The 21925-nt window shown below is 48.4% G+C and overlaps 7 protein-coding genes across 7 annotated transcripts; 3 read left to right on the top strand and 4 right to left on the bottom strand. All coding sequences in view use genetic code 12, as the record gives it.

Moving 5' to 3' along the window:
- Positions 1-1168: 1168 nt before the first annotated feature.
- DIURU_002866 (putative ubiquitin-protein ligase) lies at positions 1169-4948 on the top strand (the record flags this gene model as incomplete). The annotated part of the gene is made up of 1 exon (XM_034155564.1): positions 1169-4948. The coding sequence occupies one exon, from the start codon at positions 1169-1171 to the stop codon at positions 4946-4948; it is 3780 nt and encodes a 1259-aa protein (XP_034012397.1).
- Positions 4949-5158: 210 nt separating this feature from the next.
- DIURU_002865 (uncharacterized protein) lies at positions 5159-5884 on the top strand (the record flags this gene model as incomplete). The annotated part of the gene is made up of 1 exon (XM_034155563.1): positions 5159-5884. The coding sequence occupies one exon, from the start codon at positions 5159-5161 to the stop codon at positions 5882-5884; it is 726 nt and encodes a 241-aa protein (XP_034012396.1).
- A 686-nt stretch (positions 5885-6570) lies between these two features.
- On the bottom strand, positions 6571-9612 carry RAD2 (ssDNA endodeoxyribonuclease; the record flags this gene model as incomplete). The annotated part of the gene is made up of 1 exon (XM_034155562.1): positions 6571-9612. One exon carries the CDS (start codon positions 9610-9612, stop codon positions 6571-6573), a length of 3042 nt encoding a protein of 1013 aa, XP_034012395.1.
- A 268-nt stretch (positions 9613-9880) lies between these two features.
- Positions 9881-11545, top strand: ECM38 (Ecm38p; the record flags this gene model as incomplete). The annotated part of the gene is made up of 1 exon (XM_034155561.1): positions 9881-11545. The coding sequence occupies one exon, from the start codon at positions 9881-9883 to the stop codon at positions 11543-11545; it is 1665 nt and encodes a 554-aa protein (XP_034012394.1).
- A 111-nt stretch (positions 11546-11656) lies between these two features.
- On the bottom strand, positions 11657-17257 carry DIURU_002862 (uncharacterized protein; the record flags this gene model as incomplete). Its single annotated transcript, XM_034155560.1, has 1 exon — positions 11657-17257. One exon carries the CDS (start codon positions 17255-17257, stop codon positions 11657-11659), a length of 5601 nt encoding a protein of 1866 aa, XP_034012393.1.
- A 210-nt stretch (positions 17258-17467) lies between these two features.
- On the bottom strand, positions 17468-18925 carry VMA13 (H(+)-transporting V1 sector ATPase subunit H; the record flags this gene model as incomplete). The annotated part of the gene is made up of 2 exons (XM_034155559.1): positions 17468-18811; positions 18914-18925. 2 exons carry the CDS (start codon positions 18923-18925, stop codon positions 17468-17470), a joined length of 1356 nt encoding a protein of 451 aa, XP_034012392.1.
- A 1873-nt stretch (positions 18926-20798) lies between these two features.
- Positions 20799-21914, bottom strand: GLN1 (glutamate--ammonia ligase; the record flags this gene model as incomplete). Its single annotated transcript, XM_034155558.1, has 1 exon — positions 20799-21914. The coding sequence occupies one exon, from the start codon at positions 21912-21914 to the stop codon at positions 20799-20801; it is 1116 nt and encodes a 371-aa protein (XP_034012391.1).
- Between the last annotated feature and the right edge of the window lie 11 nt (positions 21915-21925).

Here is a 21925-nt window from a genome sequence, read left to right as displayed (position 1 = left end):
ACGAATCGAGCAGACAAATAATCGGCGACGGATGGCGGCTGACTAATTCTCGGTGCAGCTAGCGACAGGCGGTCGATGCTAACAAGGTAGCCCTCGTGGTGGAGGGGTGAGGGCTGCAGGCTGTGGCACGCCTCGCACTCGAGGGTGCTAAGCCATGTCGCCGACGCAGCAATGGCGATGGTGGCGAGGGATCTGCGATGGTCAAGGCACGTCGTAACCTCCTGCTGTTGCCGTAGCTCGATTGGCAGCGCCGTTGCCCGGGGGCCATTGACGATCCCTGTCTGTAGGCAGAGCCGTGCCGATAACGCTATATTCCCAAATAAGTAAGGAGTTGCAGATGAGCACGCCGGTGGCTAGTGGTTGACGTCATGGGATATGCTCTAGCAAACATGGCACGGCAACGTCCCCACGTTTGGCGACACGATGCGTTCTACCTTTATTTGATTTAGTGTCAATTGACCAGTCGTTATCTCTCGTTTCCGTTGTTTCCCCGCCATTTGTGGTTCGGGAGACGTTATGACCGTTATGCAAGCAAGCACGGAGTTGGGCGCGCGGGGAGGCCAGGGTCAAAAAAGCAAAAAAGTGGTACAATAATGCCGTGCTCGTGACTAAGCTCCAACGTAAGAATGACAAGTGAGACAATTGGGCAATATGGGACAATAGCTGCTGCTGCAGCATATCGATCGATGTTGACTGAAAGAGAGAACTTAATCCTGACTGGTCAATTGCGTAGGGCCAATGATCTCGATAAGTGATATAGCGACCTCGGCACTGATAACTATCAAAAGGCTTAACTCAAATTCTAATTTTTAAGCGTGAACACGATGCGGACTGGGCTCATCGTGGGCACAGCTGTGCAATCGTGGGGGTCAATTTCATATTATTTTCAGCACGCACTGTTAGACGACTCCGTTGATATGTGTGGCGACTGGCGTAGGAGTGAGCGCCGTTAGAGATTGAAGATATCACAAAGCCACCAACTATGTAGATCACCGTGGTGACGTCAATATAGAATCTACACAATTTTTTTCCTTGGTTTATTTAGCAAAAATTTAGTCAAGGACGATCAGTGTGTCTGTGTATAGCTATGCAACGTTACATTCTCTGCTGCTCACTCGCACCACCTACCATCGTTATCACGGTGCGAGTCGCCACTGACAGTGCGACCATGGATAGCGGATCGGACCTGGGCGACGAGGACGCGGGCTTGCATCGTCTCCAGGAGCTTATGGGCCAACTGGGTGCCGGCGACGACGAAGAGGGCCACCGGGCTGAATTTTTGCGGGCATTGGGGGCGCTTGGCGGCCCCCACCTTGTTGAGGTGATGCTGCGACTCGGGCAGAGCCTGATGGCCTCCGGCGGCGGCGATAGTGAAATCAACAGTCTTGTACAAAACTTAGTCCGCAAAGAGGACCCTTACGTGGTATTGGAACTGCTTAATGTATTGCTGGAACGGTTACTCATGATGAACGGGATCACCGCCGAACGCGTCATCCCCGCCTCACAATTGGCTCAGGCGTTGGTGGAGATTTTCGAGGACCCTAATCTTCAAGATGATCTCGAGCTTCAGCTTATCGCGTGTCGCTGTTTATACAACTTTTTGGAAGTCAATCAAGACTTCATTCATGATGCGCTTGCCAACCACGCCGTGCGAGCATTATGCGCCAAGTTGGCCACGGTTGAGTACATCGACTTGACCGAGCAAGCGTTGCAAACGTTGGAAATGATGCTGCGGGATAACCTTAGTCATTTCTCCATCTTATCATTCGGGGGGCTTCAATGTCTCAGCTACCTCGACTTTTTGACCATCCACGCCCAGCGCAAGTGCATTGCTATTGTAGCCAATGCTTGTACAAATGTTAGCACCACCCAATTCGACAAAATCAAAGAGGCCATTGACAACATTGCCACCTGTGTCACCCACCCTGACCCTCAAGTGGTGCTGAGCGCGTGGCAGGCCATCTCTCGCATTGTGGTGCTGTATCGCAACCACCCTCGCATGCTTCAAGAACTCATGGCTCCGCTTTTACCCCAGATGATCGAGGTTATGGCTACAAACGCCCTCGTGCTCAAACTGGTGATTATCTGCGCAAACCTGGTGGAGCTCAGCCGGGAATTGCTCCAAAACAACGTGGGGCAAGGCATCAGTGCCACCGCAAGCTTCCTCGATCTCATAGCAAAATTGTTACCAGTCCAGCGTCATCTGGTCTTGGCAAGCAAGCCGCTTAAAGTAGATCCTGATCGTGAGGATTTGTGTCGGGAGATTGGCCCTGCTTACCACCGGTTTGTAGAGCAGGTGTGGCCTCATTTACTTGAAACTTTTGGTCTGACGGATGCCGACATCCGCAAGTGTGGCCTTGTGTGCATCTTGCGTATTCTTGGTTTTGGTGGCTGGCGCATTCCCGACGTTCTGGGCCTTGTAAAACTTGTCAGTTCAGTCAAGGGCGAAAACTTACTTCGACTTGGTGCTCTTGAAATCGCCCGTCAGTTGATGGAAACTTACCCTGAACTGGTCGATATGTTTGATCGTCAAGGCTTTTTCAGTGACTTACCATCAGTATCTGCCAATGACATCGCTGCCTCTGATACCCTTGCCAACATGGCGGTGGATGAGGATGAGAACGACGACGACGGCGATGACGAAAATATCAATGCTGAAGACGACGACAACGACGATGACGACGACGACAACGACGACGATGACGACGAAGATAATGATGAAAGTATGGGAGAAGGTGAAAGTAGCGATGATGAAGGCAATGAAGAACCGCGAACCTCTCGGTTTGGTTTCCCTCGCTGGTCTCCCATATCGCTCCGACGCCCCACGAGTGTGCAGAACCACTTAGAGCAAGACCCTGAGCTCAGCCTTGTTCCCCTCCCTCAAGACCAGCTTATGCTCAGGTTACGCAAGGTGACTGGTGAACTCAAGCGATTTGTTCCCGAGAGAAATTTGGACAAGTTCAATGCGATTCGTGTTGGTCTTGCTCGCGGCGAGTGGCAAGATTTGTCCACGGTGCTGAGTTATGAACTTATAGGGCTTGTTGACTTGATTTTGCCGCTTGAGGTTCCTGAAGAGGTGGACTTGGCTCCGCTTGTCACTAAACTTCATGAACTGTTGGATCGAGTCGAACCATTCGAAATTATATCGGCTCTGCATGATTTGGCTAAACAGATCAAGATCAAGTTGGTTCTGAAAGAAGCACAAATGATCTTGAGTGTCCATGCGATTGCCACATTCAACACTGTCGAACTGTACTTAATGCGTCTTGGTTTCAAGGGCGTGGAGTTCACCATCAATGATGAGACTGTACCGAAGGACATGACGATCTTCGGTGCTATCTATCGACTGCTCCAAACAAAGGAGGACGAAATCATTGAGCCGCTGAGAGTGTGGACTTTACACGAGGTCAAGTTTGCGACTGAATCTACTGAAAAGGCGGTAGCTTCGACGGTAGTAGAGACTGAGTTAGCTCCTCCTGAAAACCAAGACGAACGGGTGTCTACCGTAAACCCAGAAGGTGTTAGCGGTACTCAACCCTCCCCACCGTCTTCTCCCAATGCGTCACCATCGCGTGCGCTTGGTGCTGAGTTCAGCGAAATCAGCGTGGGCGAACCCACTTTGGGGGTATTGCGGTTATTGCAAAAGCTCTACGACCTTAAACGCTTACCCAGCGAGTCGTTCGTTTCGCTGAAGCTTACTAAGAAGATGAACCGTCAATTAGAGGAACCCTTGGTGGTGGCTCTGACCCTTCCTGGGTGGATCGTATACCTCACCAAGTATTTCCCGTTCCTCTTCCCCATGGGCACCCGGCTCTTCTTCCTCCAGCTGACTCTGTTTGGATATCTGCGTCTCATCCATCATTGGCAGTTACGTACCCAAGATGACGGTGACAGCGGGGCCCAAAAACTTGGCCGGCCTACTCGCCAGAAAGTACGTATTCTGCGTAAAACCATGTTTGGTCTGGCGATTAAGGTCTTGGAACATTACGGCCTGCTGCCAGGTATCTTGGAAATTGAGTACTTTGACGAAGAAGGTCTGGGGCTTGGGCCTACGCTTGAGTTTTACAGTTCTGTCCTGCACGAGTTCTCTAAGGTACTGACCATGTGGCGTGCAAACTCCCAACTATTGTTCCCACTGCCCGAAGCAACCGAGAAGAATTTGTTCTTGTTTTATACCCTTGGGAAGTTTGTCGGTCGGGCATTGTTGGATCTGCGCCTTGTGGACATGAACTTCAATCCCGGTTTCCTTCAGATGTTGTGGGGCTCGACTACATTGTCGGTTGTTGACCCTGAGTTAGCCCAGCTGTTGCATCGTCTATTGGATGCTCTGGCTAAGGAGTTGGCGGAAATGGATCTTCAATTCACTTTGCCGGGTTATGATTCTATTGAGCTCGTAAAGGGAGGAGCGAGAACTTTGGTCACAACCAAGAACGTTCATAAATACGTCGAATTGGTCACCGAAAAGACTTTGGACGTTCGTCAACAGGTCAATCGCTTCAAGGAGGGATTTTCTCTCGTGTTCCCCATTGATCTGATGGCAATCTTCACGCCCCCCGAGCTTTGCGAATTACTTGGCCAAGCGGACGAAGATTGGAGCAGCGCTACTCTCATCGAAGCGATTCATGCCAACCACGGGTATACTCGCGATCTGCGGGCAATCACACGCTTGGTGCAGGTGTTGGCTGAACTCAGTCTTAAGGAGAGACGTGCATTTTTACAGTTCATGACGGGTCTGCCAAAATTGCCAATTGGTGGATTCAAAGCGTTGCGTCCTGAGTTGACGGTGGTGCGTAAGCTCCCCGAACTGGGCACCGCTGACGACTATTTGCCTTCGGTCATGACGTGCGCTAACTATCTCAAGCTTCCGGACTACTCTCTGGTTGAAGTGATGCGCAGCAAGCTCTTGCAAGCGATTAATGATGGGGCGGGAGTGTTTTTGTTGTCTTAATATGCATGGGATATATAGGATTAGGAATAGGAACGGAGAAATCGGACTCGCTGTATATTTGGTTTTGTAGAGAACATAAGCTTTTCGTTCATGGCCCTTGAAACCTATCTTACTAAATGTTCTCAAGAATACGACTAATTGCATTTGTCGGGGTCGCACCGACGGCCGCGGACTACTGTTGAAGCGTGGTGCGCGAATTGTTCGATAGCCATGAATAAGACCGTGAACGAGCTCGTGAGCTCTGCGCCTCCCGGCGAGTTGGCCGACGTCGTTGAGGACTTGAACGTGATCATTGATAACCCTGCGGCGATCCTGGCTGCCGTGGACAGCTATGTCGAGCAAGGGGTGGTGGCTCTGGGGTTAATCGCTTCCAAGTGGAACTCGCATCAAGGCAAGTACGCCTGCCACGTCAACAAGAAGTTGTACAACGTCGATGGCTTGAAGGCGATTGATATCGAAGACTTTGAAACCGAAGGTGTCGACGCCAACCTCGTCAATCTGTTGGAGCGTTACGGGGAGGCTCACTACCCGTCGACGTATGCGTTCACTGTGGTGCCGGGTTCGACAACGGAAATCGTGATTATTGGGCAACGCAACAACCTCGAAAACTACTATAGTGGTCAATGGAAAAGTCATTATCTGATTAACGGATCGAAAGTGGTTGGTGAAATCGCTATCACTATCCACTACTTCGAAGAAGGTAATGTTCGCATGACCTTTAACGAAAAGGTTGAAGGCTCTGGAAGCGATGTTGTTCTGGTTATCGAGAAGATTGAAAACGATGTCACTCTCAAAGTGGTTGATAAATTCACTGACTTGAACCAGAAGCTGTTCAAAAACTTGCGGCGTCTTTTACCAGTCACCAGATCTAAGATTAACTGGGGCAAGGCCATTGGTAACTATAGATTAGGTTCTGATGTCGTCAACAAGAAATAATGAAATATACGAAGCATGTAATCGTTTGGCTATTAATCTGAAATTTTCCCCTATTCGAATTGTGGTTCCGCATTACTTCTGAAATTGATCGGGCGGGACGTTAGGCTTAGCAACTGGGATTTGCTACCCGCATACCCTCTTGGAGATATGCCTGCTGATCCACGATATTACAACTCGCAAAAATTCAAAAAGAAGGGGGTGTGCTGGGATTCGAACCCAGGACCCACTGCACCCAAAGCAGTGATCATACCCCTAGACCACACACCCCGCTTGTGCTTTTTCTAAGTTTGACAGTGCAATATAGAGCTATCTGAATTGATATTTTTGCTTTTTTAGGTCATGGTTTTTCAAATAAGGAGCATGCGGATGTTGATTTTGATGTTTTGATGTCAGTCTCAGGTTGTGAGTGTCTTTGAAAATACATAGCCCTATCAATGAGCGAGCGAATTTCATTTTGAAAATAATTTAATATCCAATAAATACAATGGAAATGTGTTCGTATATGACAGGAAGTGTCCATCAATCTCTATGACCTTCATGCATGCATCCATGTTTTATCATGAATTGGAATGAAATCATTTGCAAGATTCAAGTTCAAAGAATTTTCTCAAAATCTGAAATTCTAAAAAGTTGGAGGATCGAGTTCTTACATTTTCAATTCATTAACACATAACAATATCATAAAGTCATTTCTTTTTACGCTTGGTCATTTTTGTAGTTGCTGCTTTGAGCCGTTTGCCCAAGTTAATTTCTTTGGATGACAAGTATTCTTGAGGGAAAAATTCGCCAAGCGTCAGTTGCGTACCTTCAGCCTTCTTTCTGTTAAGATCTTGGACTAATGGCACCATTATTTCATCCACACGCTCTTGAGACCAGTTGACATTGTACATCAAGAATGTACGAATACGATCAAGATTTGGAATACCCCACTTGAAGGGTGATTTCGAACGGTCAACCTCTGGATGTGTATAAGCACGAATTACAACACTATCGGGAAAGTTTTCTGGCAAAGAAAGCTTACCTGTTTTGACGCGGGTCGCAAGCGTTTTTTGTAGCTTTGTTTGTTCATCCAGTGGCTTCGAGGTTAATGACGTTGTCAATTGTCGATCGTACCATTCTTTGAACAGCTTGAGATCTCCAAACTCAGCCAAAATTTCCACAGCTAGAACGGGACCGACACCTTTGATTCCCTCAGTGTAATCGCTTCCTAAGAGTAAAGCCAACTCAATTAACTTATCCCGACTGAGGCCCAACTTGTCATCAATTTCGGGAAGTTGATAGCACTCAACATATTTAGTTTGGTTGAACATATTCTTGTACACCTTCGTGCCATTGAACAAGAAACAATCACTGTCATCCGTTATAATTCCATCAACAAGTCCCAATTGTTGAAGCTCAGCGCATTGCGCCTCAGCTTCCATGGGTGCAACAATGAATGGTATACCGAACCTAGACAAGAGGTCTTGCACATCTAATACCATATTTTGAGTCACCTCATCTGAATCACGCTTAGCCCGTGCAATTTTTTCTTGAAGCAACTGCTTTGCTTGGATTGATGAATTGGACGTCTTGTTGGTCAGTCGATAAGTGTCTGCCATTTGCTGATTGAACTTTTCATGTAAATTCTCTTCAGCTGCAAGGTTCTTTGCGATTTCGTCCTCCTCTTCCTCCTCGAACTCGTAATCAACCACCTCAGCTGGGGCTTGCAATTCAGACAGGGGGAGGTCTTCTTTGGCAGGTGACAGAGGTAAAAGTTTTTCGATAGCAGGGTCAACTTCCTGGATGTCATCTGCTTCGAACGTGGAGTCTTCGACGTCGTCGTCTTCCAAAAGTTCCTGAGCTTCACCCCATGAGATCAAACCATCTGCGTTGCTGCTAGTACTAGGTTTTGTCATTTCCTTACTCGCAACTGTCTGCCGTGGCATGTGAGGATTATTGAGGTCTTGGCTAAACCAATCAGGATTTCTTGAGACTGGCAGAGACTGGGGAAGATTCAGCTCGTTGTCATCAGAATCAACAGTTGTAGAATCAGGAGGATTGAGAGGCTCAGTAGGTGGAAGTGTGATAGGTTTGGATTGCGAGGTAGTCTCAATCTTCTCCGGTTTTGAATCGCTCCCACCGTTATCGACTTCGACGACTTCATCACCACCTTGTTCAAACTTTTCATCCACTTGTAGCACCTCAATTGGCTCCAGATCGAATTGACCATTATCTTCAACTTCAAAAGACATCGCCTCCGCTGAGGTCTTTTCGATAGTAGCGTTGCCTACAGGCACGCCAGCATCATGTTTCGGCTTCACCTCATTGTCCAAAGTCTTTTTGGGACTTCCATTGTCGATTATCACTTCATCGATTTGTGCTTCGTGGAGTGGAACGTCTTCGAAATCATCATCATCATCATCCTCTTCGATTTTGTCTTGCAGTGGATTGGACTTGGACTGAGCAGGGGCAGCAAGAAGCGACAGACCGAATGCGAAATCGTCGTCATCGTCGTTTTCCTCCTTTAACTGTACATCTTCCGTCTCGGTCTTCAACGGCGGCTCTGTGTATGTCTCTGTTTGTGGAGCGAAGTCAGTTAATTTGGGAATGTAAGCTGGTGTTGGCGATGGTTCTTTCTTCTCTTCGTCGGAGTCATTCATCTGAGCATATAACTGATTGATGGCATCTAGATTATCAGCATCCCTTTGTTCGCTATCTGAGGAGAGAGCGACAACCTTAGTTGGGGACGAATGAAGTTTGCTTGGGGATCGCTTAACTGGGGACAGTTTTATAGGAGACAGGGACGGGTTGGATTTGATCTCATTACCGTATTCGTCCAATTGAATCGGCAGAGATGCTGAGTTTTTCCCACCAAGTGAGAGGGTCCACCCGTTTTCACTCTTCACAAGTTGATACTCTCTGTCCTGTTCCCCTGCAACTCTATGAGTGCTGAGAGTATTATCACCACTCATGCCTGACGCTTCCATAAGCCGCTGAGTGTAAAAGTTACGCTTTTGAACTTGCTTTATTTGGAATCTCAGGAAATCGTACAGGTCGGGGAACATATCCTCCAAGTCTTCCTTACGGTACCCCATACGCAACCGCAGTTTGAGACGCAAATGAGACAAAATCATATACTGGGTTTCCTTCGCAAGCTGAGCGAACTCCTTGGACTCTGGGTCTACCGTATTGATATTTATCCCATCGACAATGTCAAAGTCATAATTGTCCTGATGAGGTACCCCTTCGCCTCTGAGTACGCGCTCATCGCGATCCAGAGTTCGAAACTCATATAAAGTGGGCAAGTGGAAGTCGTCCTGCTTACGAAACCGCTTCGATGGTGGTGGTGCATCGGTTGAAGTCATGGGGTTATCATAATAGTTGTTCTTGTTCAGTCGTGAGCTGTGCAATTGCATTGCTAAAAGCTTCTGGGCGGTGTGACGCTTCGATTCAGCCTGGTGCTCCCGGCGCTTTTTGCGTAGGGCAAGGGTCTCCCGCTTAAGGGCGGGTGCCCCACCATCAAACACGAACACCGGGAGGATGCCGTAGTACAACAACTTGCAAATACGGCGGAAGAACCCCACGATGTGACTCGGCCCGATGGAGTTGCCCTCGGCATCACGCACGGCTTTGAGGAACTGGTAGATCCAGATCGACGCATCCACCGCCAACCGCTTGCGCAGAAGCAGCTCGAGACGCACGGGACGTGCGGTAGGACCGAGGATGTCCCATAGCTGGTGTACCCCCATACCGCAACTAGTGGGATGGTGGCGCGCATTGCGAGCCCCGCCTGGTGAATATCCACCTCAACGCCTATATGCACGAATCGACCGGCCCGATCTGTACGACGTGGTGCCCCGCCGCTTGGGCCTCGAGTGGAGTCATAGTTTATGTGCAGGCAGTGATAGCCGTATAAAGATTCCCCACAAACCTGGTCGACGTCCCCAGCCTTCCGTCATGGAGAGTGAGTTTATGAAGTTCCCCTCGAGAAGATCCACCGTCTACTCCACCAAGGGGATGGTGGCGCTGCTGCAGCCGTTAGCCAATGCCGCCGGCCTCGAGATCCTCGACTTGGGTGGAAACTGTGTCGACGCTGCCATCGCCGCCCTGGCGGCCCTTTGTGTCACCGAGCCTTCATCGACGGGGATTGGCGGTGACTGCTTCGCCATCTTCTACAAAGATGGCGAGATCATGGGGCTCAATGGGACGGGCAGAGCTGCCAAGGACATCGACATTGACTACGTCAAATCGAAACTTGGCGCCGACGCCAAGCGCATACCGTACGAGTCGGTGTTTGCAGTTACCGTCCCCGGGGCCATTGCCGGTTGGTATGATGCCTACGAGTTGTGGGGTTCGGGCAAGGTGACGTTTGAGCAGATCCTCGCCCCCGCCATTCGTCTTGCTCGTGATGGGTTTGTGGTCCACGAAATCGCCGCCAATCTCTGGCAACGTGAAGTGGGGAAGCTCCAAAGACAAAACAAACCCAACGCACCCAATCCCTTTTTGTTTGACGGCAAAGCTCCTCAGGAAGGTGACTTAGTGTACAATGAAGAGGTGGCCGTCACCTTGGAGAAAATCGCTAAGCACGGTAAGCTGGCATTCTATACTGGAGAAATCGCCGAAGCCATCGTCAATACCGTGCAAGCCAAGGGCCACAAGTTGACCCTTGAGGATTTGGCTAACCACAAGTCGACGTTTGTCGACCCCGTGGGGCTTGATTTCAAAGGGAAAAAAGTGTGGGAAATCCCTCCTAATGGCCACGGTCTTGTTGCTCAGCTTGCTTTGGGAGTGATCCAAGAACTTCAGCACCAAGGCAAAATTAACATGCACAATATGGAGCACAACTCGGCGGAATACCTTCACGTACTTATCGAAGCGTGCAAATTGGCTTTCCACGATTCTGAAGAATACGTCTGCGACATGGAGTTCCACAAAATTCCCGTTACCGCCTTGTTGTCGTCTGAATACTTAGGTCGGCGGGCAGAGATGCTCAGCGCTTCCCAACCGGGGAGTGACTATACCTTTGGTGTCCCCGATCCAAAGTATAAGAGTGACACGGTGTATTTGTCGGTGGCAGACAAGGATGGCAATGCTTGCTCATTCATTAACTCTGTCTTTGAGGGTTTCGGCACCGGTATTGTTGTTGGCGACAAAGGATTCTGTTTGCACAATCGTGGTGCCGGTTTCAACTTGACTAAAGGAGCCCCCAATCATTTGGAAGGGTTGAAGCGACCCTACCACACCATTATTCCCGGGTTGATTACCAATGACGACGGGTCATTATATGCTCTGTTTGGCAATATGGGTGGGTTTGCTCAACCAGTGTGTCACGTACAACATGTCATGAACATGCTTGTATTTGGAATGACGCCCCAACAGCTGATTGACCTGCCTCGCTTCGTGCTTGAATCCGATTACGACGCCAAAACTGACCGGGGCCGAGGGTCTCATGGACCCATTCACACCACTGGGACTGTGGTTGCCTTGGAAGAGGGTATTCCTGAGGAAACTATCAAGCAGTTACAGGAAATGGGCCACAAGACGATGAATCCTCAAGGGTATAATCGGTCACTTTTTGGTCGAGCACAAATCATTACGAAAACTAAGACTAAAGATGGCAGATTTGTATATGCCGGTGGGCTGGACTTGCGGGCCGATGGTGCTGTGGTGGCTCAAGTCTGAAGCCAAAACTTAATTTAACCATCAATAATACAGATAACATCAGACAAAATTATTTCGTTAATCATTATCATTACTATGGTACATTCTATAAATATGTTATCATTAGGGGTATTAGTCATCTGTCTCAAGTGCCTCAAGCCAGGAGAGCCCTTGGTAATAATGCTTTTCGTAAACTTTCGTCAATTGCTCGACTTCTTCACCCACGTTATTGCAGGTGATTTTTGCCATGTGGTTTATCCACTCTTCAATAGTCATCTCTTTCTCATGCTCCGGCATTCCTGCCACAAAACTTGAGAGCACGCCGTCGGCATCGTCATGAAGACTGTAAGGTGTATGCACCACCAGTCGCAAGTAGCTGGATATAGCCTCAACTCGATTCAAATTTTGCTGGTGCAGCTTCAATACTTCATCAAACGGCTCCTCAGGCAAAGGCGGGTCGTCATGGTGTCGTTTCGGCGTAGACGCTGTGGCCAAGTCAAAGTCGATCGGCGAAAATGCTGCCAGTGAGGAACGAGGGCGTCGCCGACGGGGCGTATTGATTGCCAGACCATATTTTGCCATCAAACGTTCGCTTTCGCGAAGTTTCGGAGCTTTCAATTCGGGTTGTTCCCGAAACAGAACCTTTCTCACATCAGATGCCGTGGTCGGTGGTGCATGAGTAGGCGGCAGCGCTCTCGTTATGGATCCACGAGGTATAGACACCATCGATAACTCATCCAATATGGATTTATTAGAACCATGACTGGTATCATGACGACTTCTGGAACCACTATCCTTCACCGAAAGATCAAATGATGATTTGTTAGGCAGAACTGAACTGACGAGGTTCTCATTGCGATTGCGATCAATGGAATGCAACAGAACATTACTCTGGTGGGTAGGTTCCACCAGCTCATCCTCTTGGCTCCAATGTGTGAAGTCGAATGGATCAATCTCGGATGAGTTAGAGTCTGTGCCATGCTTAGAACCTTCATGAGAACCATTTTTAGCTCTCACAATCTCATCCTCACTGTCGCTGATAATAATGAGCTTTCCATTGACTTCCTCCTCTTTATTTTCCAATAGCGTCGGTTCCTTCTGTGACTCTTTCTCATCGTGAAGTTCTTCAATTCGTGCTCCCCATGATAATCTAGATTGTGAATCTTCCCTCAACTTGGGTGATCTCGGCGAAGAAACCGTATATGATGGAAGCCTGCTTGCCTTGTTTGTTGCTTCCCGGTGGTCAGCCTTAGGTGACGCAATGATTGACTCATCTGATGAGTCCTCAGAATACCGATCCAGACCAGTCTCCGCGCGTTTATATGTGACAACATCGAGTACACCTGTATTTTCAACTTCAGTCAAAGCTGGCGATTTCAGCTTTTTAGTTGGAGATTCACTAGCATCACTCGTGCGACGTTTTCGCCAACTCTCGTGCCGCTTGCCAGATGGATTCATAACATCATCATGCAACTCCGATTCACTCAAGTCATCACTTGAGGAATAAGGTCCAACAATCGGAGACTTACTAGCATTTGCCGCCTCGGAGACGTCGGCACCGACACGTATAGGCAGAGACGATAAGGAGCTAGATTCCCGCGACAGGTCTATCGGCAACGGGAAAAATGTGGCCATGGTTTCGTCGAAGACTGGCGGCACCTCGGATTGCACTGCGCCATTCACCTTCTGGGCCTGTTTGATATTTCTGTCAGCTTGATTGCCAACGTCTGTGGAAATCGGATGAATCGCTCGAGGATACTGAGGCTCTGATCGTTGGTGCACTATGTCAGCGTCGATATTCGGCTCATCAGCGGGTATGTTGACGAAATCTTCAAGCACTAAGTGACCCTCATATGGAGTTTGTGACCACAGGTCTTTCCGCGAACCTTCAGAGTGATTGTCCGCATAAACTTCGTGCGTAAAATCCACATGTTCATCTTTACCTGAGATCTCAAGATGAAGCCGGCTGTCTCGAAATTCTGATACCTCAACGTGTTCTTCTTGTGAGAAGCGAGAAGGTGATTGATGAACATCCTTGTAAGAGACGCTTGAGTCGGACGCAACGATCAGATCAGACTCGTGAGCTAGCTCATTCAAATAAAAACGCTCGGCTTCTTGACGCTCCTTCTCTTGACGCTCCTTCTCTTGACGTTCCTTCTCTTGACGTTCCTTCTCTTGACGCTCCGTCTCCTGTTGTTCCTTCTCAAGGCGTACCTTCTCCTGCTGTTCCTTTTCTTGACGTTCTTTCTCAAGGCGTTCTTTCTCAAGGCGTTCCTTCTCAAGGCGTTCCTTCTCTTGACGCTCCTTATCCTGAAGTTCCATCTCAAGACGCTCCATCTCAAAACGTTCCTTTTCTTGACGTTCCTTCTCAAGGCGTTCCTTCTCAAGGCGTTCCTTCTCAAGGCGTTCCTTCTCAAGGCGTTCCTTCTCAAGGCGTTCCTTCTCAAGGCGTTCCTCCTCTTGACGCTTAGCCTCCTGCCGCTCAGCCTCCTGCCGCTGAACCTCTTGACGCTCTCTTTCCCTCTCAACTGCCTCTTGATCAGATTCTACTGTAGTCTCAACACGTGCAGCCACTGGACCCTTAGCTTCTGAGCGATCTGGTTCAGCAATTTTGGCTTCAAGGCGCTGTTTCTCATGGAGATTAGTGTTAATACTAGAATCTTCCGTCCCTACTCGTTCAGCATATTGTTTTGAAGTGCGCAATTGATCAAGATCGACTTCGTCAACTTCAATGGGCTCAATATCCGAATGTGGACTATGGGGTTCACTTGCTAACTTCTGAAGTTCGACATGGCCAATTCCATCCATCGCCTCATCATGAAGGGACGAGGAAGTTACTCGCGGGGATGCGTTAACCGACTTGCGCGTCGTTGAGTCATTAAGAGAGTTCATGCCATCCTGGTTTGAGATTTGACTAAGCAGTACCTCCTTATTTTGTTGCACATTCTGATTAGTGTTCACCAACTTCTCGCTTTCTAAGGTGGTGCCCAGTCCTTGATGTTCAGCCTCTCTCGCTGGCTTACGACGTGTTCTTTTGGGACGATTTATTTGATCCGAGACTTCAGCAACTTTTGCATCTGATGCTGGCACTTTCTCCTCTGCTATTTGTGCATCGTCTCGCGTGATCGCCACTTCTTTCACTTTTCTAGGTCTTCCTCTTCCTCTTTTCTTTGGCTTTGCCTCAGGATTGGCTGTAGCATCGGTCGAATTAATCTCCTCAGGTATCTTTGAAGCTTCATTTTTGTCAACGTGGTCAGGTTGAGTCAGCACAGTTGCAATTTCATTGGTGAGGCCCGCAGGAGTGGCAACAGCATCGATAGTTGACGTAGCACCCCTTTGGATCAAATCCTGTTCTTGAGAATCTTGATCATGAAGCAGTTTACTTAAAACAACGCCTTTTGTAGCAGCGTACCGGCGGTTTCCTCTTCTTGAACGCCCCAGTCCTTGTTTTTCGGTGATCTCTTCAATAGTTGACTGGTTTTCCTCCATGGTTTCCGGCTCTCCTACTTTTTTGAGGTGTCCCCGGTTTCTCAATTTGCCAGAAATCTCATCACTAGCTAAAACAGACGATCGTTCATCGCTTTTGTCGTCAACGGCAATGGCTGAGGGAACGAGAGTTCTCTTGGGCCGGCCTCTTTTACGCGGTATGGTATCCACTTCAGTCTTTGTTTCAAGGGAAAGACTCACCGCATCCTGATCAACAATCGATGTTTTACTTTTTTTAGGTCGTCCTCTCTTCTTTGGTTTTGTAACCTTGTTCTGGGATTTAGACAGTTTCAGCAAAGAAGTTGGTTGAGCAGCACTGCTTGCATGAGCAGGGGGAACATCCATCGTCTCAGATTTCTCTTCATCCATCGCATCCATCGCATTTGAGGTACCTTGGGGCTCACAGACATTTGATAAAGTTTTCATATTGGAGTCGACATCATTGGAATCATCGACGGGAGGTTCACCACGGGGGACTTCATCATGGGGATATTCATCACGAGGGGGTTCATAAGTAGAAACCTTGACCGGGGTTTCATTAGTGCGAGACTCATCAGAAGTATCATGAAAAACCGATCTTCGTTCTTCGGCCACGATTCTCATATTAGCAATATCCTCTGTCATGTCACTGTTTTCATCCTCATTTTGATCAGAGAAAAGATCGGGACCAAAATCATCCCCATGATTGTCAGCTTCGCTCTGATCACGCTCCTGAGAAACGCTCTCACCGTTCAAATTAGGCGAACTTTGAGGGTGAACAAAAAATGGCGGCGAACTCTCTTTCTCACGCACATTGGATGGAGAAGGTGACCTTCCACCAAAAAGCTTCCTGCGCCCTTTTAGTGGTGAATCAGGGACTCGCGACTTCGGCCGGCCTAGGGATTTTTTAAGCGGAGAGTCGTAATCTGCCTCATAATCCTGTCCTGCTTCAGGAGGCTCATCAATACCCGAGAGGCCAAGCAGAAAGGATGATACTGGTTGTTTCGCAGGCAGAATTTGCTGAGTTTGAAATGGTGTTGTCTCATTGGGTGCCGGCACTGCCAAAAGACTTGTGAGTAAGGCCAAATCCGGCTTTTTGTCCCAGTACTTATCGTTCAGCGTGTCAGGACGAGCGTGATTGTGATACCGTCGAGAACGGTGTCCAATTCGCAGAGGCGCTTCCAGTGATGCTCTGAGAAAAGCTGTGGGCGGTACGAGCGAAGGCCGAGACGTCTGCGATACACTATGGGGACCGTCAGACTCATAGTTATTGACCCTTGAGGATTTTGGCGATTTGACGATCTTGAATGAGTTACTATGTTTTGGCGAGGCAATTATCTCATTCGCAACGTTCTCAGGCAGAGGGGCGTCATTAAAGTCATTATGATCTGGCAGGTCTAGACTATCCACTGGTGGGTCCTCCATATTGATTTCATCAGGCGAATTCGAACTCTTTGATAGGTTCACGCCGTTCGAGGGTTCATCAACTGGATTGATGGACACCTCTTGAGGCACACTTTCGTCCGCACTGTCAGCTACAGCGGAGTTCAGGGCATCTGAGGTTACATCGGGATCCGCTGTTGTACCCAGAGATTTTCGTATATCCAGGCGAGGCTCTATCTCCTCCAAATTTACCACCTCGCTATCCTCTGAATTGAGTTCCTCCAATTGACGAAAGGTTCTCAAATAAAAGCAGTATCCCAGGTGGTGGTTCGCGTGTTCAACAATGGGGTCATCACCCACTTCCCAGCTGTCCAAAGCAAGCCCACAATATATACAGTACACTTGATCAGGTCTCGCTTGGCTGAAGATAAACCCTGCTTCGGCCATTTGACGGGGCGTAGGACACCCTGGTGGTAGCTTGGCAAAATCACGGAACAGGTCAAGTCGCCATAGTAGACTGGAGTGAGCAAACGGTTCAGTTATTGCGCTATTTCCCAGACTCTGAAACCGGGTGATACGCTCACTCGCGGACAGGTGCTCATTAAGCAGGGCCATGGCTATTAACAGGGCATGGCATTCAGGATGGGAGCTCAAATGATCCTGTAGTACACCCGGTGTCCCACTGTTCTCGTCGTAGGTCTCATGCTGTTTGCAAAACACACATCGAAGCCGGTTGCGGTTGGCCTTGATGGGACTGTAGGCAAAGCCATGCTCGGCGAGTACGGTGCGGACTTTCTCTGGCCACAGATGCACATAATCATCCTTCTCGTACAGTGTTAGAAGGTGCCGCCACCGTCGGGCAGTTTTTGCCGACGATGTTGACATGGATATACGCGGGTTGAGGTGCGGTAGGGCGCGTCTCAGTTCGAATAATCATACAGTTGTGAGCCCGGGTTAGTGAACTATACAACAGATAGGCTCACACTAACAGGTACTATTATACATAAAGTATATCGATCTAACTACATTTTCTGACAATACACTTGTGTATATTCACCTATAGTAACTTTTGACACCACTGTGGGTAGAGTGCGTCTAGAAGTCGTGTCCCACAAGCATTTGAATCGTCTTCAATGCCTGGTACTTGAGTTCATTATCGCCATTGCTATTTTCCAACAAGTTCATCACCAACAACTTGTCACGACCACCGTTTTTGGTGTTGATGTATGTTATCAAGTCACTGCCCAAGTTCTTAATGAGATGTTGGACATCATTCAAAAGAATCACTTTACCGGATGTCAGCACCTTGGAGTCAGCTAAGAGATCAAATACGCGATTGACAAGTTTGTAGTTGTTATCCTTGAACTTGCCAGCATTTTCCATCCAGAAATCTTGCGACTTGTGCGTTGGCAGTGCCCATGACAACAAATTGGGGTTTTCCAATTCAGTCAAATATTCGTCTAGCGAAGTTAATTTGGTTTGGACGATCTCTTCTAGTTTCTCGCTCAAATAGGCCAAGTCACTGGCCAATTCTTCATCACTCGAGTTGGCGGCAAACTTACGTTCACGCAACACTTTAAGCGTCAGTAGGGCATCGTTAAACATCAACAATTTGATGATTTGGAACTGACTGTCAGCGGATTCGGCGATCTCAACAAAGTTACGTAAGATAGCCACCGAGATTCTGACAATCTTAAGTTTAATCAGATCTTTCGCGATTTGTAACAACAGTCCAATCAAGTCTGGATAGTTACGCACCAACACCTTGTTGATGGATGCCGAAAACGACAACACCCACGTGGTGACAAGCACGTTGTACAGCAATTGCAACCCGACCGCCTGCTTTGCCAGCTGAGCGATCAAATCATCAAGTGGTTTATAGTTTTGCACCATATGATTGTCAGCGTACACTTGCTTGTACGATTTAGTGATGAGCAATTCTTGCAACAATTGAACTGCAAGTGATTGGTAGTTGGCGTCTTTCGAGCCGATGAACTGGCTAAGACGATCGAACACAGTAACCAAAAAGTCATTAGAAGGTTCGTTGTTGCCAGATTTGGCAGCCTTGCTCATCAAAATCGTCAAGTCGTACAAGGCAAGCACATCCACTGCAGGGTCGTTCTTCCCCTTAAGAACTTTGATGAACAGAGAATAAGGATCCTGAGATTTCACCGTAGCATTCAAGAAGTCTGCACTTGACAACAACAAGTCGTTGATTACCGTCAACACGTTCTTTTGGACGTCGGTCTTCCCCAGGTCGGCAACTTTATTCAACACATCGAGTAAAGTGTGGACGTAACCGTCTAATTGACTAGTGACCACTTGGGCACGCTGGTCGCCTTGGCTTTTCTCCAAAAGCTTGATATTGGAGGCGTCGTCCTCGCTAATCGTGCCCGAACGAGCGAGACCCTCCCATGGGATGATGCGCTCACGAATCGACTTCTTCAAGTCTGACAAGAACCCAGAGTCCACGACTAATGGAGTCTAACTGTTAGTATCATTATTAATTCCAATTGGGTGTGGTAATACTCGCACACATACATATTCGGCCATGGTTGGTGGTACAGCTAATTTTGCGATAACAGTGCGGCGCCAACACACAATCGGCTACGCCGCAATTATCATTAAAACGCTGACAACCTAAACTTAGAAAACAAGATTTAATCAGCATTCGCCTGATTGCATCAAAAATAGAGACGTGTACAGGATAAGGGTTAATTTGAAAAAATGTTGCCGGCCCCAGGAATCGAACCTGGGTTTGTTCGGGGTTGTGTTTCCACAACGAACCGTACTAACCACTATACTAGACCGGCGATTTTGAAAATTGAGTCTTAAAGAACTAAACGTTTTCCTACTATACACTATATACAGGAAAATAGTGAAACTTTTGGCGATATTATTGAATTGGCTGAGTTGTGTCATTTGGGCTATGAGGTACGCATATAGTACTTGTAATAACCATGAACGGGACCATATTTGACTTCTACGATCCACGGGTATCGACTTATGATGTCTTATTTCAACTGATATTGAATGAAGGCGTATTCAAATTTTGAGAAGACTACATAAATATGAACGCAGATTAGCAAAAAAGAATAAATTTAATAGTGTTGTGCCATTGGCAAATCTTTTTCCCTAGTTTTCAATTCAAACTACAGAGTTATCCAACTGTTTGGTTCAGACCATTTTTAGCCATGAGGTAAATGTCCCACATAACCTCAAAAGGAGAGATCAGGGTTCGATGCCCTGTGGATATGGAGTAATTTTCCCCTTTATTTGAGAACCCCACCTCAATCATGACACCATTTGGAGGCTTGCACGTCANTTTTTTTTTTTTTTTTTCAAGATGGTAGCCAGTCCACTACAAAGTCTTCTATAATAGCCTTTACAGATGAAAACTACTGTAACATCCCCATATAATAGATGATCACCCTAATATAATTTGATAATGTTCTGTATGTTTGGTATCGCTAGTGACTGCTAAAATCAATCACGCTGAGCCTTCTTTGGAAGTCGCGTCATGCAGGATTGAAAGCTTCTCGAACACAGATCGCCCCTCCGCTTCTTCGCACCGTCGCCACCTAAAAATCAAACCCAGCACAAAGAGGTGAAATTTTTTTTTCCTCGTGACGTCAACGGATGACGTGTTTTTCTAGGTAGTGTACACGCTTGGTGCTGCTGGGTTGACGGGCGAAGGCAACACCTGTCTTAAGCGTGCAGGTCTGGGCGGTCACTGTCAGTAAATACTGCCGCAGGCTGCGGCGTTCGTCGTTACCAGGATTCTCAACAACACCGTGCTGCCACTCCCGATCGGCAAGCGACACCCGGGGGACGTCGCATGCGAGGACTGGGAGGACTCCAGCCTTGCGGGTCTCCTGCGCCATTTCTTTTTTGTTTTCATTTGCACCCCTCTTGGCAATAAACCAGATGGAAGGTTTTATTGCTGGCACATCACGTCACCCGTAGCCAGTTGCGAAACCCGTTAAGGGTAAAAAGATTGCTTTTTTCCTGCAACTGGTCTATTTTCTTCTTTGCCCAAGTACGATGTAAAGCGACTTTGAACACTGGGCCTGGTCACAACACTCAGCGGTCTCAGACAGCGCTGGGTGTCTGTGGTCACTGTCCAGATAGCGCATAGCCGGGTGGCGTGGACGTGTAGTTCCGAAGGGCTCGGGTTTTCGCACCCGGCGAATCCGGACTGCGAGATTGACTCATCACGTCTCCTAATTAATTAGGCACAATCCGAGTCTGACGCCCAAAACTAAGAATAGCTACCGAATTAGGCTTACCGCGGTTGCGAAAAGCGGCGAGAGGCGGGGAGGGGGCGAGAGCGTCTAGGGCTACAGAAGGAATCAATCGTTTTCGGTTATGCTCATTACTCCATATCTAGTGTACAAAATACAGTTTGTCATTAAATTAATGCCATTTACATGTCAGCGGTTTCTCTGGCAAATTCCTTCGACATGTCGGCGTCGGGAATCAGACCACAGATGGTTTCCACCATGATACCGGTGACGAGGTAAGGGTCAATGTTGGAGGCGGGACGTCTGTCTTCGAAGTAGCCGTAGCCTTCCTTGGCCACCGAACGAGGGATTCTCACCGAGGCGCCTCTGTTGGCAACACCGGACGAGAACGCTTCCATCGACGCGGTTTCGTGGCGACCAGTCAATCTCTGGTCGTTGTCGGACCCATAGAGCAACATGTGTTCCTTGTGTCTCTTGGCAAGCTTGGCGAGAGCCAGCTCAATCAGCTTCATCCCGCCGGGCTGTCTCATCAGCTTGGTCAGGACGTTAGTGTGGCAACCAGCACCGTTCCAGTCACCCTTGAGGGGCTTAGGGTGGAAGGAGATCTTGACGCCAAACTCTTCGGCGACTCTTTGAAGCAAGTAACGGGCAATCCACAATTGGTCACCCATCTCGATACCCGAACAAGGACCGACCTGGAATTCCCATTGCGACGGCATCACTTCGGCGTTGATACCCGAGATGTCGATGCCGGCGTAGAGGCAGGCACGGTAGTGGGCTTCGATGACGTCTCTGGCGTACACCTTACCGGTACCGACACCACAGTAGTAAGGGCCTTGAGGGGCAGGGTACCCGCCTTGGGGCCAGGCGTAGACGTTGTCGTATTGGTCAAACAAGGTGTATTCTTGTTCAAGACCGAACCAGATCTCCTCGTCTTCGTGAGCCTTCATGAGCTTGGCACATTCGTGACGGTGGTTGAACTTGTTAGGGGTACCGTCGTTGTTCCAGCACTCACACAACACGATGATGTTGTCGCCCTTTCTGAAGGGGTCGGGGTAGTAGGCGACGGGTCTGAGGTAGATGTCGGAGTTGTGGCCGGGGGCTTGGCCGGTGGACGAACCGTCAAAGTTCCACTCGGGAAGGTCATCGACCGACGACGGCACCTTGGCGAGCGTCTTACATTTCAGACGGGTGTTGCCTTCAGAGTCAATCCACACGTATTCGGCCAACACCTTGCCTCTCTGGGGCAAGTCCAAATACTTGGCAAGGATGGCGGTTTGCTCGGTGATCGAGACCATTTTTGTGTTTG

Source organism: Diutina rugosa (genome assembly GCF_008704595.1).
Source record: "Diutina rugosa strain CBS 613 chromosome Unknown scaffold7_size311281, whole genome shotgun sequence".
NCBI lineage: Eukaryota > Fungi > Ascomycota > Pichiomycetes > Serinales > Debaryomycetaceae > Diutina > Diutina rugosa.
The sequence above is the reverse complement of the archived record's forward strand: the minus strand, read 5'-3'. Positions and strand labels throughout refer to the sequence as shown.